Below are 15,775 nucleotides of genomic sequence, written 5' to 3'. Positions count from 1 at the left end.
TGGACTTTTCTTCCGAAAGTTTGTCCAAGTCCCTTTTAAAGACATCTAGTCGTGGTGCCATCACAACATCCTGTGGCAAGGAGTTCCACAGATTAATTGTGTGCCAGGTCAAGAAATATTTCTTTTATCTGTTCCAGCCAGCCAGTATGATGGACGGTCTCAGGGCAAAGAATTCAGGAGAAATTTCTTAGTACAGTTATAAGATCTAAATTGCAGCTAAATTTTGTTTGGGAGGCAGGGCAAAAGAATACTGCATGCTTATTTTCAAACATTCATGTGGTCAAAAGGGTTGGAAATTTTCAGGTTGGTTTTTAAAAAAATAGTATCTGTATAGTCTATGGTCCACTGGATAGGTAATCTAGAGCATGGGGAACTAGCAGAGTAGCCAGCATATGCTCATCTGACAGTCTCTCAAAACCTCATTTTCATTGTTTCTGCAACAGTCTGCCATACCAACTCACCTGCCAAAGCCTTCTGCATTAGGCTTTTAAAGGCAGACCATTCTCACACACAACATGTCCAAAGTGACATCTTTCACCATGAAGCTTTCACTGGTTGATGCACGCTCACTGTAAACCAGCTCAGGGTAAAGAGAGTTAAGAGTTATGCCAGGACTGTGCACAGCCACACAAAATCCAGACCTGGTCTTGTGTCCTCAAGTGCAGTGACTGAGGACTTAAGTCTGGAACTTGAAGTGCATCAGTCAGAAGCCACCAAGACATGGGCCAGAGTTGGCCATGTTTACAGTATTCATGGCTGGATGACCCAGATGTTTCATTTCACAATCAAAAGGGGCTGATGCTGTAAAAACTCTGTTCTCCATGTCTAAGGAGCAACAAACCATGGTAGTTCCTCAGGCGGTCTCTCAGTCCTCAAGGTGTCTCAGTTCAAGACAGTGGTGCCCAAGCATTTTAGCACTGGGACACACTTTTTAAAATGACATTCTATTGGGACCCACCTAGCTTTAGGAGACTAAAAAAAGTTTCACTTTGCCAGCTGTTCAAGCTTCTGTTTTTATTCTTTTTACTATTGGGGGCGCTGCCTTCTGATGCATTCAGTGAACATGGAGCTCAACAGTTTGGGACCATTCTGGTGGCCTTGCTTTCCTCTTTGCCTGACCTTCAATAAGAGATGAGGCATGTTCACCTTCTCGTAAGTAAATGTGTATGCTCTCAATTTCAATTTCCATAGGGCTCAATACATTTTCCTTGTCACGTATCAGCTTGTCTGTTTCGTGACTCACCGCAAAACAGGTCATGACTCACTGGTGGATCCCAACCCACAGTTTGGGAACCACTGATTTAAGAGGTTAAACGAACAGAAAAAGGTATAACAGTGAGAACACTGTAAAAAATTCACTATTCATTTAGCCCCTACATTTCTGGGTTTAAGTGATGGCATTACCACAATCTATAAAATTACTGCTGTTAAGCAATCCAAGATCCCTACATGCAGCACCAACATACCATACCACAAAATAGTTTTAGAAGATTCAACAAATGTAATGTTTCCCCTGGCGGACATAAATCTCAAAGAAAAAGTACTCCTGACACATTTTAGGAATAACCTATGTAAAGAATATCAAAAGTAATAGATCATGAGAGTGTCCCCATGGACTTTTAACATATATGAAATCCTCCTGAATTGAATTTACAAGCACCTGATACCCTAAAATGAATGAATACCCAATACAGCTTTCTCCAAGCATTCTTGATGTAAGTAGTAAGTAAGAACTCAGTGGGGAAAGGATAAAAATACAGATGTCGGCAAGATATATTGATTTTTTTAAAATGGAAAAATGGAATGTGCAGTAAAATCAAGCCTGAACGGCAGCGCACACATAAAATGCAGGAAAACTTAGCAAGTAGTTACACCAGCTAACAACATAATGCTTTAATTTTCCATGTAACACAGCAGATATCAGTTTGCAAAATAAACTGACAAGGGTAGTAACCATCTGACAAGATTAACGGTTCATATCAGCAAGAACCAAACCACCTGTGACGAATGCCAGTGATTTGGAAAGCAGCATTTAAGAATTCCATTCTTGACACAACTTCTCCTAGACTATGCTTTCTTACAGCACATTTATTAAGTTTATATGCTGCTTTTCTACAAACCCTACGGAGCTTGCAAGGCAGGTAAGTCAAAACAGTAAATCAGTTTAAGACAACAAGTCACAGAATGTTAGCTCAACAGAACACTCTGTAGTGAAACTTAGCAGCGGCATTCACACAACCAACTAGGGTGAGCACAGATTTAATGAAGCGTATTCTTTCACTATAGATAAATGACTTGAAATGGCCTGTGGGATCATGCACTCCCTGCTCCCCACAAGTGTCTCCTCTTAAGCATGACTTTCTTCTGCCAGTCTTAACCATGTTTATATGCGATGATAGATCAACACAACTGGAAAACAGAGTTTGAATCTGCTTTAGAAGCCTAATTAAGAATGAACCTTGGTTAGCATAATCAATGTAGATAAGTCACATCATATCGGCACTAACCCTGTAGCCAACCTCTTAGAAGGCTCTACATAAAATTGTCTTAAACCATTTCTGAATAAAACTGGAGTGAAGAGACAACTATTCATACTAGTGGAAAGACAGCAACCTTGTGTTTCCTTGTGCATGTGTGTCAAGTTGGACCTTTACTATTCAAAAAGGGTATCTACAACATAAATCCTTCAAAAAATTGTTAGGTCCTATAGGTGGGAGAAAAATTACACTTCTTAAGCATAAACAGGACATATCAAATAAACAATCAGAAGCTCATTTGTGAACAAACCAGCTTTTCCTCCCAAAACTAGACCAACTAATCAAGAATCATCTTTTTTTTTTTACTTTTTCAGCTTTTATCAGCAGTACACAAACTTACAAAGCAGAGGCTAACCATTAGAGTCACACATACAGTTATAATAAATGGCTTTGTTCTTTTACCTTCCAAGAAAACAGTTTCAGGGGAGGGGGTGACCACTACCAATAACTGTTTTAACTGATGCTGAAATCTTATACACTGTTACCTGCGAGTAAACATGTATAGGATTCCACTGTAAGACACTCAGGGGATGTAATTTATTAGCAAAATCAGGACTGAGATACATTTGTTACTGGAGACAGAAAACCTGGTTTCTTAAGTATTTTCTGTCACCAGAGCTTGCTAGCTGATCAGTTATGCTATGGCCAGTTATGAAGGTGTCAGACACATCAGAAGCTACAGTGTGGCAAAAACTTAAACCTGTTCATGCTCACAACAGATTAAGGAGCTTAGAAAGCCTTAAGAAATGAGGTTTTCATATACTAACAAAGCACAAAAAGAAACTGAACCCAGTTTGCACTAGAAGGAAAACTGTTAAGATAACATCTGCTTATTGAATTTTTTTATTTTTCAATTAATTTTCACTATTCTTTGTTCTAAAGTGTAAAGGATTTGTAAGTGAGATGTTTCTTCACTCATTATGTTTGTGACTAATTTCTCTCACCCAAACTAACAGTAGCTAAACAAAGGTAAACTTACCTTCCTTTCCTTTAAACCTTTCCTGATCATATCTGTTGTAGGCAGCTGGAATAGGCTGCTTGTTTCGTAAAGTGGGATCCTAAAACAAAAAGAAAAGAGTAAATGAACGAGCACGTTAATGATTGCCACACATTTTTACACTTTGGACAACAACGACTGTTGAGGGATAAAGGAGGGAAGTTATTTAATATTTGGATAAACTGAAATGAACTTCATCTTAAACCTGAATTGCTATTCACAACTTCCAAAAGATATGCTACATCTGCACATATAGTCTGACACCCAAGCTGTGCTATTAGAGGATTTACTTATAAGTTATTGGGAGTTGCTTTCCAGGGGTCTGATCACAAGCCACTTTGGTTATGAAAAGAAAGAGTACCCTCTCTACTTTTTACTTGGCAAGCAATGGTAAGATGAATTTCAGTACTGCAATGAATGCCTTTAACGCTGACATGTATGGGGACCGACAGAACTTGTGAGACATACCATCCTGAATGAGTGAACCAGAATAAGCTACCTATGGAAAAGAGGAGTTGGAATTCAGTCCCCTGCTAGATTGGAAGCATTCTGACGTTACATTTTCAATATGTTTCCCCTCCCTTTCCAGTTTGTACTCATTCTTCCCACCCTAATTCCAAATCCATTTATTTAGAAATAAATTATTTGACCCAATGAAAGTGAGTGTTCTCGCTTTCATGTTTGCATGCTTAGGATGGCAAGCCAGAGTAGCACTTAATCAGATCAGGGCAAGGCAGGATTATCACATGGCTGACCAATTAGTTCCATAGTCTCTGCTAGGCTTAAGTCATATGTTAATGGAATGGCATGGTCTGGTTCCATGATACTCCAATCATTTCTCTAGGAAGAAACCATGCAAGTTGATTTATCAGCCACTGCAGAATTAGATACTTACTACTGGTGCAGTATTTGGTGCTGGTCTCTGTTCAGGTGCACGGCCTTCTTCTCTAGCTTTGACTGACTGAAGAATTGCAAATATGTTCTTGGCAAAGTTCTAGAACACACACAAAAAGATATTCTGTTTACTCATCTTGATCATGAGTGTTGTGATTTATTATATTTTATATATGTTGTACATTATTTCAGGTCCCAGTGGTTGGCAGATAATAGTGGTACATAATTTGAACACATACCCAGTATCTTCTGAGTATGGCAAATTACAGCTAGAAGCTACAGATTTGAGACAGATTTATCAGACATGCATCTGAAAAAGCAATTGAAACACTTCTCAGCACCTGCCTTAGCAATTTAATACCATTGCACTCATGCCCTAGCAACTTTCCAATACATCTTCAAAGAGCAAATTATGAAAGACCAATTCATATACTACTTACTACTTTCCTATCACTTGTGTACCCTACTCCAACTGCCAAAACATACACCAACTCTATTTCCTGGTTTCCATGCACATATGACACTTCCCCATTCACTGGACTGTCTAAAGAACTTCACATCTGCAATGGAACTAGATAGATCTTTGAGGAAACAAACTTCTTCCTGCACGTTCAGGAGATCTGCAGGAATCAAAGTATCGTTTCTTACAGAACTGGATCCAAGCCACTGGTAAAAACAGATATATCTGTTCCATTTTCTCTGGCTGCTAACAAAGGCACTAAGTAGAGACTTCAAGGCTTAGAAAATACAAAATTATAAGTGACAAAGTGTCTCCTTTTAATTCCTGGTGGCAACTTCCTTTCACCAATTGATACAAATGCATGAGAAGACTGCTGTTCAATACACAGTGACTCTTGAACTCTCACAAAAATTTCATGTTCCCTCACAACAATGTTTCTCTACCACTAGATGAGATGTTCCTATAAATGCTACACAACGCTCTAACACCATTTGTCTACATTGACTGTGAAATTCAGGTTGAGTATCCTTATCTGGACTGCTTGGGATGTGAAGGATCCTGGATTTCAGATTTATCTAATTTCAGAATAATTGCATAAATATCATAAGAAATGCTTCCACAAGCACTTTTCACTGTTACCCCATGGGTGTCTGCTGGCCTGATATTTTTCAGCCAAGTCTGTACAGGTATACACCACAAAGCAAAGAACAGAATGTACAACCTCTGTATGCACTCTATGTGGGAACGAGCACAAGACCTTCTAGAATTCACACTACAGAAAGTGATAAAAAGGACAAAAATGTCCAGATTTCACATGTTCGGAAAAGGGGCAATTACCTGTATCTATTATTTGACAAATGTTGCCTAGAATCGTACAAATAATTATAGAGTGACATTAATATTCTGAAAGCAATAGAGTGGAACAGGCAGGAAATTGATAAAGGGGAGTGTACTAAAATCTACAAATATAACACATTTCCACAGATGACTTCACTAACCAGTATACTAAAACACAGAACTTATAATAAAGGATATATTTTAAATGCATTTTAAAATTTTTCTTTCAAAATAGAATTTTGGAGCAGGTTACAACTTGAGATGTCCATGTTAGGATTGGGAGCAAGTACAAACACAACCCAGGTGAAAAGATAAGCATATAAAATGCAATTGAGGAAAAAAAACGTGCGGTTTCCCCTATTAATTTAAAGTGCTCAAAGTAAGGCAGCATAACTACACTGTATTATGCTGTTTAAAAGCACATAATGTTAATAATCATTTTTTAAAAGGCACATACTTAACCAATTTGCATCAACCCTCAAGATGTGCTTCATGTTGAATGGCATATGTACACAACAGATGTCCTCCATTACTGATAATTCTAAGTAATAATGAGTGTATTAAGTAGCAGAGTTCCTTACAAAACATTTAAAATGCAAAATGGCACTCTCCTATTCATTATGAAAACATTAAAGCATTAAGAACAGATACATGCTATAAGTATACATGCACACACAGCGCTTCTCTTGTGTGCTATACACTTAGTTAATGCATCTTACATGCCACATTTCGTTTTGTTCACTATGCCTGAAAAATGAGTTTAAAATTACACAAGAGTAACAGCAGCATTTGTTGAGACTATTCCAGATCAAGAAATTCCATTAAGAACTAAGCTTCTCATTCAAGTCAGATAATTAAAATAGTCTTACAGGGCAACTAGAAATAACAGCAGAAGGATAAAGAATAACCAAATTAATTGCAGGTTTTGTATTAGTGGACAAAGAACAAGATGTTCAGTTCTTATAGATGCCTCTGTCCCTTTAAGGTTTCTAGGATAGTATAGGTACAATGCTGCTACCTGAAGTTAACACTGGGGCCAGTTGTGCAATTTCATACTCTTTCCTTTCAAACCCTTCCCTCACCTCAACAATCAAACAATTTGTCAATACAGGAGACCCCCTGTATCTGCTTCCCCAGGCCTCCCAATGCCTTATAAGTCATTAAAAACTTCACTTCTGGCTTCTCCATGAAACCAGAAGTTGCATTATTTCTACTACCAGTCTGAGCCTGGAAGAGGCTGGGGGCGGATGTCCACGGCCTCTGCTGAGCTCTGAAGCCCCTCTGGAGAGGGAGATGGATCTTCCTCCCCTCCAGAAGAGCCAGACCACAGGGATGGGCATTCGCCTGTATCCACAGTTTCGGCTTCCTGCAGGGGGTGTTCCAGAACTAAAGCCCCATGGATAAGGGGCACAGCTGTACTGCAGTGAAGACTAGTCAGTGTTTTTCCTGAACTCAGATCTTAAAACTGACTTCTGATCTTTATTTCAGAAGCTGCTTAAAAGAGAACTTGGGTCAAGCCCTAATTCTGGTTAATGTTGGTGCTGACCAATTGCTTAACAGTGCTTAAGGGGTAGGCGAAGGGGAGGTTTGCTTCAGGGATGGAAGTTTCCCAATATAGGCTGTTGATTTGTTAATTACAGTAAGCAGGGACCCAGTGTTGCATCTGCACCAGCCTACTATGAACTCAAGCTGCTTTGCTTGATTTCATTCCATAAAGAAATAAACAGGTCAATCTTCTTATCTGCAGGGTTTGGTTCCCCAAGCCCCCACAGTTAAGAAAATTCATGAATTTTCCCTTTAAGACATAGGAGAAAAGTTGGGTAAAAAGGTTCCCTTACTTTCTACAATAAGCTGGAGGGATGCAGGGTAGTTATGGCGCTTCAGGAAGCCATTTCCTGGTCATGCCAAGGCCCCCTCCCCCCTCCCTTGGTCAGTGAATGCTGTTTAGCAAGTTCATGCTGGCCCTGGAGGAAGACTGCCATACACCCGCAAGGAGAGAACATTCACACACAGAGTCCTCAGAGAATTTATAACACAGAAGAGTCTGTCAAAGCGAAGAGCAGTTGCTGCTCGGCATTTCTCTTGGGGAAATTAGTTTCACTGGGTGTCCCCCAGTGACTGCTGGAAACACAGACAGACTGGGGTGAGCCGGGCAAGTACATCCAGGCTCCAGGGGAAGCTATAGATCCTGTCTCTCAGCTGCCCTTGTGAGTGCAAGTCTCTCCCCACTCGGGCTTGTCTCTGTCCTCTTGCAACAGGTGCTTTAAAGACCCATCCCCAAGCGGTTTTGCTTCAGCTACTTTCGTGTGATTTTCCCAAGGAGGGAAGAATGCTGACCTGTGACTGCTCTTATAAAATCCTTTGAGGACTCCTCTCCTGTGTACGGCAGCCTTAAGTATGGGGGGAAAGGCCTTGGCGTGACCAGGAAATGGCTTCCCAGAGCACCACAGCCTGCCCTGAATCCCTCAAGATTGCTGTGGAAAGTAAGGGAACCTTTTTCCAGCTTTCCCCCCACTTATTTAAAAGATTTTTAAGGGATAATTTTTAGCGACTCAACTTTTTTTTTTTTGCACCATGGCTATCCGTGTTGAATCAAATCCACTCATACAAAATCAGCTGATAAAAAGGCAGGACCTGTACTATACAACTGGGAAAGTACAGAACAACCTCTTATCAAGTCAGACCACTGGTTCATCTAGCTGAGCACAGTCTACTTAGACTGGTAGCTGCTCTCTGAGATCTCAGGCAAGAATCTACCCAAGTTCTGTTAACTGAAGATGCTGGGGAAAATGTCAGTGAGCAGACTAATACTTAAAAGAACTGAAGGAATTGCTAACATAGGAGAAACAAAGACAAAAAGGCAAACCTTTCCTTGCGATTTATTGTAGTCTGTCCTATACAAAAAAGGCACAACATTCACTCAACACAACAGGTATATCTGATCTGCCCCTCCAGCTCTTCTCCTAAATGGCAACGTGAAAAAATATACAATTAAAGGTCATACAATTTTCTCCTTCTGCTCCAACAACTCTGCTTCATATCATCATCCACATTTACTTCATTTTCAGCCACAGAGTGCATATGTTCCAGCAACGTACACTTCACAGTAGCCACCGGAAGCTGCATCATGTGCTAAACACTGAATGCATAAACATTACACGCCTATGATTAACTACTGTCTATTTACAAGCTGCTACTCCCCTTGAAATGGTTCACACATTCAGTTAATATTTTTCCACATGTGAAGCCGTCAATTAGCATTTTAATACTATGTTAACATCACCAGCCTCTGTTATAATAAATAATTTGGGCTTTGCTTTTCTTGACCTTTTCATTCATTTTTACTGAGCAGAATCATTTGCCAGCTTGCTCAACTGAAGCATATTCTTTACAGTTTTAACCTGCAAAAGCAGTCAGAAGGCAAAACCCTGTAATAGCGGCAATGCAAATTCCCAAACACGACATTCGCCTTACACTGGACATTCGCTCTCTCCTCCCTCACACTTGGAAATCTAAAACTTCTAATTTTAGTTTATTAGTAAACCATTGTTTGCCATTTTGTCTGAACTGTAAGTGTATTCCTGCAAAAGAACAAGAAAATGGAGCGATTCAGATAGGGAATGGACAGGCATGAGACAATGAGCAGGCATGGGCCCCCCTCTTCTCTCACCTGTTCTGAACCTGGTTTAAGAACAAATCATAGTCTGCCACTTAGTTAGATCCCTGCAAATGGTGGTTTGTCTTCGAACCAAATTTAGTCTGCAAATCAACAAGGTTCTGACACCTTCTTTCATGTCAGCAGCAATGACCTCCCATTTTTTCTATGTAGCAATCAACAAGGTATGAGGCACTAGGGTGCATTCCCAGTGACTCTACAACCTGGGCAATGATGCAGATTCATTCAGCAATACCTTCTATAACTGATTTCTCATTATCCATCAACAATAGTCAGCAATAAAATCTGACATGTACTCCCCTGTCCACCATACTGATCCTAACAGTGGGAAGATGATAGAAACCCTCTGCAACTGGAGTCGGGGATGGAAGCAGCAGCAATTAGACATTTTAATATGTATTTTTGGTACCTATTTAAAACTATATGAAATAGGTTACACAGGAGCATACAGTTCAGTGGTTAATTGCGAGAATGTAAACATACATTTTATATAGAAAAAACACTGAGGAAAGGGCGGAAATATCAGCATCCCTGAACATCATTCCTGTTTAGCCAATTGTTGAAGTATCTTTGGTGTTTATATATCTCAAATACGGATGGAGTCTACAAGCAGGACTCCAAACTCAGATGACAAAACCTTTATTCTTACGTTTCAAAAGCAATACAGTGGAACCAACTATTCAAGGGACAAATGTCAAAAAAAATTTTTTTTAAGGTATCAAATCACTCTTTACTATGAACCTGTTCTGAGGGGCATCACTACTGCTTTCCTGCAAACTGATTTTTTCCCCCATTTGGATGGCCTATTCCCCTGGGGGCTGGGGATAAGAACAGGCCCTCAGTTTGGCTGTACTTGTTGTAAGTAGATGGGACTCGTTAGCCTGGAAAGGCAGCTCATCTGAGAGAAGGAAAACTCTGATCCCAAACCTCCACTGCCTTGCGGCTACATCCAGTTATGGAAAAGGCTTCAAGAGTCAACCTTGAGGCAAAATCCGGAGCCAGAGTCCCTGAGGCAGTTCATGGCTGTACACAGTCACGTTCTGGCAACTCCTGCGATGCCGCTGGAACCAACTGTATTGGCCTCTGCCTTTCCATTGGACCATTTCAGTGACGTGGAGAGGGGGGATCTGCTGCATGGGTAACAGTCTATCCTCCATATCTACTTTACCCAGGCTATGCGCACTGGAGTGGACACTCTGTTCCAGAACCACCATTCAGAGCGAGATACCATAGTCTTCTGAGACTGAAGGATGCCAACAAGGCTTAACATTTAAATAGCAACTTCTGCAATAACTTCTAAGAGGAAAATGTTGTCTGCCTTTATATTATAACTGCATCACTGAAAATAAGGGGACTCGCATTCTATGTGGTTTGAGCAGCTTTCAGCAGGCCAACATGTGCTACATAGCCTGTAGACTAAGAAGCTGCTGTTTGCATTTGTTCAGCTGAATATTCTACTGTATTGTATCACACATGTTACAATATGTCCATCTGTTATGGCTGGGTATTTTTACATGGAAGAAATAAACATCTGCTCCAGACAGTTATACATAGAATAAGATGGTAATGGGGGGGGAAGCATCTCAACTAGCATAAAGCAATTTGTTTACTACACTTACCCTAAAACTGTACTAGTATGCTGCAAGAGGAGTTGAGTGTACCCTGAAAAACTAAATTAACATACTGGGCACATCCACCACTTTATGCAGAGCCACCTGGGGCCCTGGGGAGCAAAAGCCTTGAACCCCTTTGACAACCACTGCATGCTTCCAACGATGCACTGGGTGCTTCCACTGCTACTAAGGGTTGAAGGGTCAGACTAGGTGGGTTTTGTGATGGGGATAGCTCCTCAGACAATGCCCTGCCTGGCTGAGCACTCACACCACTCTGACTTTGTGCCATGTGAAGCAGAGAGCTAGAGCATGGCTTTCCTTCTCTCTTTGTACCATTATAAGGGACAAAGAAAGTATTAGGATTCCTTTACGCAGCCTGCACCACAGCTTACAGTTGAGGTTCAGGAATCTCTGCAGCACTGCCAGTGCTCAGAAAATACCATCTCATCCTAAAGCACTAATTGATAAGCAAAAAGAAGGAAGAGAAAGCAGGATGTTAACTACACTATCTTATAATTGCAAGGAGAACGCTTGTCCACAGTTCTGGGAGCTCACAGAATACTGAGTGATACATGGCAATTTTAATTGAGAAAAACAACTGTATATCACAAATGAGAACTTTGGGAAATATCGGTTTAGAACAACCAAGGCCCTATGAATTCTACCTAAAATAAATTACAGAAAAGTTGTGAAACTTGTGAATTATACATATGTGCTGATTATCATTGTTTTGGTACCCAATTCAGTTTACACATAGATACCAAGACCTTAGACAGGACCTTCTGGAGATGCATTTAGTGCCTTGTCTAGCAGCAATGACAACAGTTGCAATTTACTAAACCCCACCCAGGGCCATTGCTGCCCCATATTGCATATTATCCCACAAACTTTGGTAAATGACATTTCAGTTCTCGTAGCACACTTTCTTCCGTGGTTAAAGTCTAGACAAACTCATTTGCTAAAAAATGCACTATGCATTTAGAACATTTCTTGGAAAGTTTCACTGGAGTCAGAAGCAATTTGTACCTCATAGTTATACTTTGCTATGCAAACTCCTTTGCAAATTTTGTTGTTGAAATTGCAGCAAGCAATTCTGCATTTTATTATTTTGTTTTTGAGGTGCAAGAAAGGCAACCATCGAGGTCCCACTCTCTCACCTTTAGAAAAAAAATTTGGAAGGAACTAATTTGCCCACTCAATAGCCTATTTTGCTTTTTTCTGTTGTGTCGAACTGCAGAGTGCGCATCTACACACACACTGGTGTCTTGATTATGCTGTACTATCATCAAAACTGTATTAATAAATTCAAGTAGCAGGCATATTAAACATTCCTTTTTTTGAGACTTTAAGATCAAATTGAAGGAGTGATTATGCACTCTGATATGCAAATTAGTTACTAAATTCATTTCACTATTTCATTCCAAGCAAATCTCTTTCTATTCTGCTAGTAGGTCTTACAGCAAAGCTAATCTTCTCCAGTGAGTAACAAGTAGCAGCAATTATTTTGAGGTTGATTAATCCAGAATTCAATTATATCTTGTGTAGAACTATGGTAGGGTTCATGTGCATGAAGTTTATTATACAGTAAGTCACCATGGCATTTGAGTGTTCTACAAATGTAGCAACCATTACTTTTGAAGTGCATTATTTATACCAGAGACAACCTATTTACCACCAACTCTGTTGGACATTAGTTATGAATGGAAGAGCAGTGACTGGTCGGCAGCTTTTAATCAACGGTAACTGATCTAGAATTGTGTGACCATTCTGGTGGAAAAGTCACAGCAGGTGGATGTTACAATTTAATCTGTCAAACTCCTTTAATTGTGATATTCAAAAATCATTTATCCAGAGTTATATCATGAGAATTTAAAGAATGAACCTAGTTTTTTTGTCCCAAACACCTAACCACAGTGATGTCACTACAGGGATGTGGGCTGTATCAGGTTACGAACACAGGAGAGGTGATACCACGAGTGACAAAAATCGTGATTTGTAGGAATAATACCATCATGTTATATACCATTCAATGCATAATTTACAGCAGTGAAAAAACCAGTGAGATATCTCCATTCTATCAGAAGTTATGGCCAAAAAACCATAAAACAAAAATGCAACTAACAAAAAAGTACATTTCCTTAATTCAGAACGAACCAAGGAGACTGACTGTTCAAAGAGCCAATGAGATATTATGTCACAACATGGAACCAATAAGGCGACTCCATGGGGGGGGGGGAGGTTATACCACTAGTGACCAAAATTGCTAAAATCACAGTTTGTAGGAATAAAACCATAACATTAAATATCAATCTATGTGTAATTTCATGCAGAATGCGCACTGAAATATCTGTGTTCTATCAAAATAGTCAAAAAACCCAGCAGGAGCGGGGCAATTTTACATTACTATGCCCACTACCCAAGTCATTGCCGAGCCCACTGCATGGAAGAAGGTTCACCATGGGGGGGGGGTGATGTGCACCTGCACCAGATGTCGCAAGCCCGAGTGACACCATTGCCTAACCATCACAATTTTCACATCACAATTTTCTACAAACATGTCATAGAAACTTGCTTGAAGAAACTTACTTGCTTAAATGGAATCAGCCTCTAGATTCTAATGAGTCTATCAAGATGTGGGGGGAGAGGCAAGTTCTCATTACCAACTTGCTTTGGTCTTAAAAAAAAACCACACACACAACTGGTAAAATTTTAGGAAATTAAACACAAAACAAAGCCCATCTTTCAGATTCCACTAATAGATTTTTCTATGACTGCAGTCTTCAACACAAGCAAAGGGTCCATCACCAAGATGTTCACATTATGCTTCATACAACAAATTTCATGCCTCATCGAGTCTGTACTATGGCATTCTACTCTGCCAGTATTTTTATATTAAAATAGTACTAGGCGCAAGCCACTTCAAAGTCCTCAATGTGCAACAGAAGACAAATTCTGTAGTTTTAAATTAATATAATCACTTCAATATACCTATGTCCAATCCCAGTGTACCAAATTAGGACAATAATTTACAAGAGAAAGTGATGTGTTTGCTTCCCCGACCCTGGGCAGCCCACAATTAAACTGCAATCCAATGCACGTCTACTCAGCCCCAATGAATTCAGCACACTCCTATGCGTGCCTACTCAGAAGTAAATTCCACTGGAATTTACTCCCAGGTAACTGTATATAGGATTGCAACCTTACTTCCATATAAGCATGTATAGCATGTCAAAAAAGTTTTGACAAAATAATCCAAAACTTTTTTTACTCAAAAAACAGACCAAAATACATGGCAACGCAGTTAAAAGCTCACCTTTGCTTTCCTACACAGGACCACAATATGAAGCTCAACGGTAGCTAATGCTTTACCACCATGCTGATTTCCCAAGCAGCTATTTAAGCCTTAAAGTGTCATTTGCTATAATGTCACTTTAAGGGTTAAACAACTGCTTCAGGGGCATGGTTTACAGGAAGAGGCTAGCATAGACGCAAGGGTTATCTACCTTCCAACTTCATACCATAGTTCCAGTCCAAACCATGGCTATTTATGTGCAGCAGCTGCACAGAAAAAGTAAGGCTTTAAGTACATCATCACATGGTAAACTGAAATGCAATTTGGGTTTAAGTCCCACTAAATCCAATGGGATTTGCTTTCTAGTATGCAAGCAGTGGTAGTTTTTGCACTAGTTTTATAGTGGCAAGTGTGCTTAAGATTACAAACCAAGAGTCTTCAAAATCTCTAACTCATAATGTAGTGATCAGACTGGAGGAGAAAACATTTTCTAACTAATTTAAGCCATTTCTGCCCAACATTGCATATGCACAATAGGGACCAAATGCGTACACCTGTGGGCTGGGCAAAATGGTTTAATCTAGCCAATACTCTATACACCAGCAGTTCCCAAACTAGTGGGTCACAACCAGAAATGGGACAGGCAAGCCAGGAGGCTTGTGCTGTATCCAGCATCAGATAAAGCTCCACAGTGGCCCAGCCGAAGGTAAGGGGACAACTCTTCCCCTCACCCCCAGGTAAGCCACTTCAGCCCCAATGTTTCTCCTTGGACTTGTGCCACCTCCTGTGGTGGCACAAGCCTGAGAGCAGAACAGCTTGAAGCCGTTTCACGCTGCTCAGGAATAGCGGTTGGGATCTGGCATAAAAGCCAGATCCCAGCCCCACCTCCTGCTCCCCACCCGCCCCCTTGGGCCACTGTTGGCCCACACTCCCCCCACACTGGAACGCCTCCCTCCCGCCTCCTCCCCAACCACCCCAGAGTCTCACATTGGCTGAGTTTGGCTGACGCAAGGCTCGCCCTGCAGGCTGCCAAGGAGGCTATTCAGCCTTTGTGCGCTGGCGCGGCTTGCTCTACAAGATGCGCAAACATGCTTTACGGCACATTTGCGATGCTCCTAGGCTGGCACAAGGGACTCGTAGTCAGACTGCGCTGCAAATTAGCACCTGTGAAATAATATGATGCAAAGGAGAAACAAAATGTCTACTCTCAAAGGTCATTACTTCAGATACCTGAGAGCGTTCAAAAACAGACCAACTTTGCTCAGTTGTGATTTCTTTCAGAGGCCCTATGGTAATTGTTCAGATATAGAACTAGAAGACATGTTACACTGCAGAGACCTCTTGTATCCTAGAACAGAAGGCAACTTTTCGTACATTACCCTTTTAAACTAAGAACACAGGACTTTCTCCTGGAACACAAGAAATCATCCTGGAATCTATGTTTAGTGTTCATCGGAAATAGATCAGAA

At 40.5% G+C, this 15,775-nt stretch overlaps 1 protein-coding gene across 1 annotated transcript in view; it reads right to left on the bottom strand.

Moving 5' to 3' along the window:
* The window catches only part of CDC73 (cell division cycle 73), a 126,829-nt gene that overhangs the window by 87,420 nt on the left and 23,634 nt on the right, over positions 1–15,775 (bottom strand). Inside the window, exons 8-9 of the mRNA XM_066625898.1 lie at positions 4,430–4,528; positions 3,517–3,595 (exon numbers count right to left, since the gene is read on the bottom strand). Coding sequence (XP_066481995.1) covers positions 3,517–3,595; positions 4,430–4,528 — 178 coding nt within the window. The remainder of the gene's footprint in view (positions 1–3,516; positions 3,596–4,429; positions 4,529–15,775) is intronic.

The sequence above is a fragment of the Tiliqua scincoides genome, chromosome 4, assembly GCF_035046505.1.
Source record: "Tiliqua scincoides isolate rTilSci1 chromosome 4, rTilSci1.hap2, whole genome shotgun sequence".
Lineage (NCBI taxonomy): Eukaryota > Metazoa > Chordata > Lepidosauria > Squamata > Scincidae > Tiliqua > Tiliqua scincoides.
Note: the sequence above shows the minus strand (reverse complement) of the source record. Positions and strands in the feature narration are given on the sequence as shown.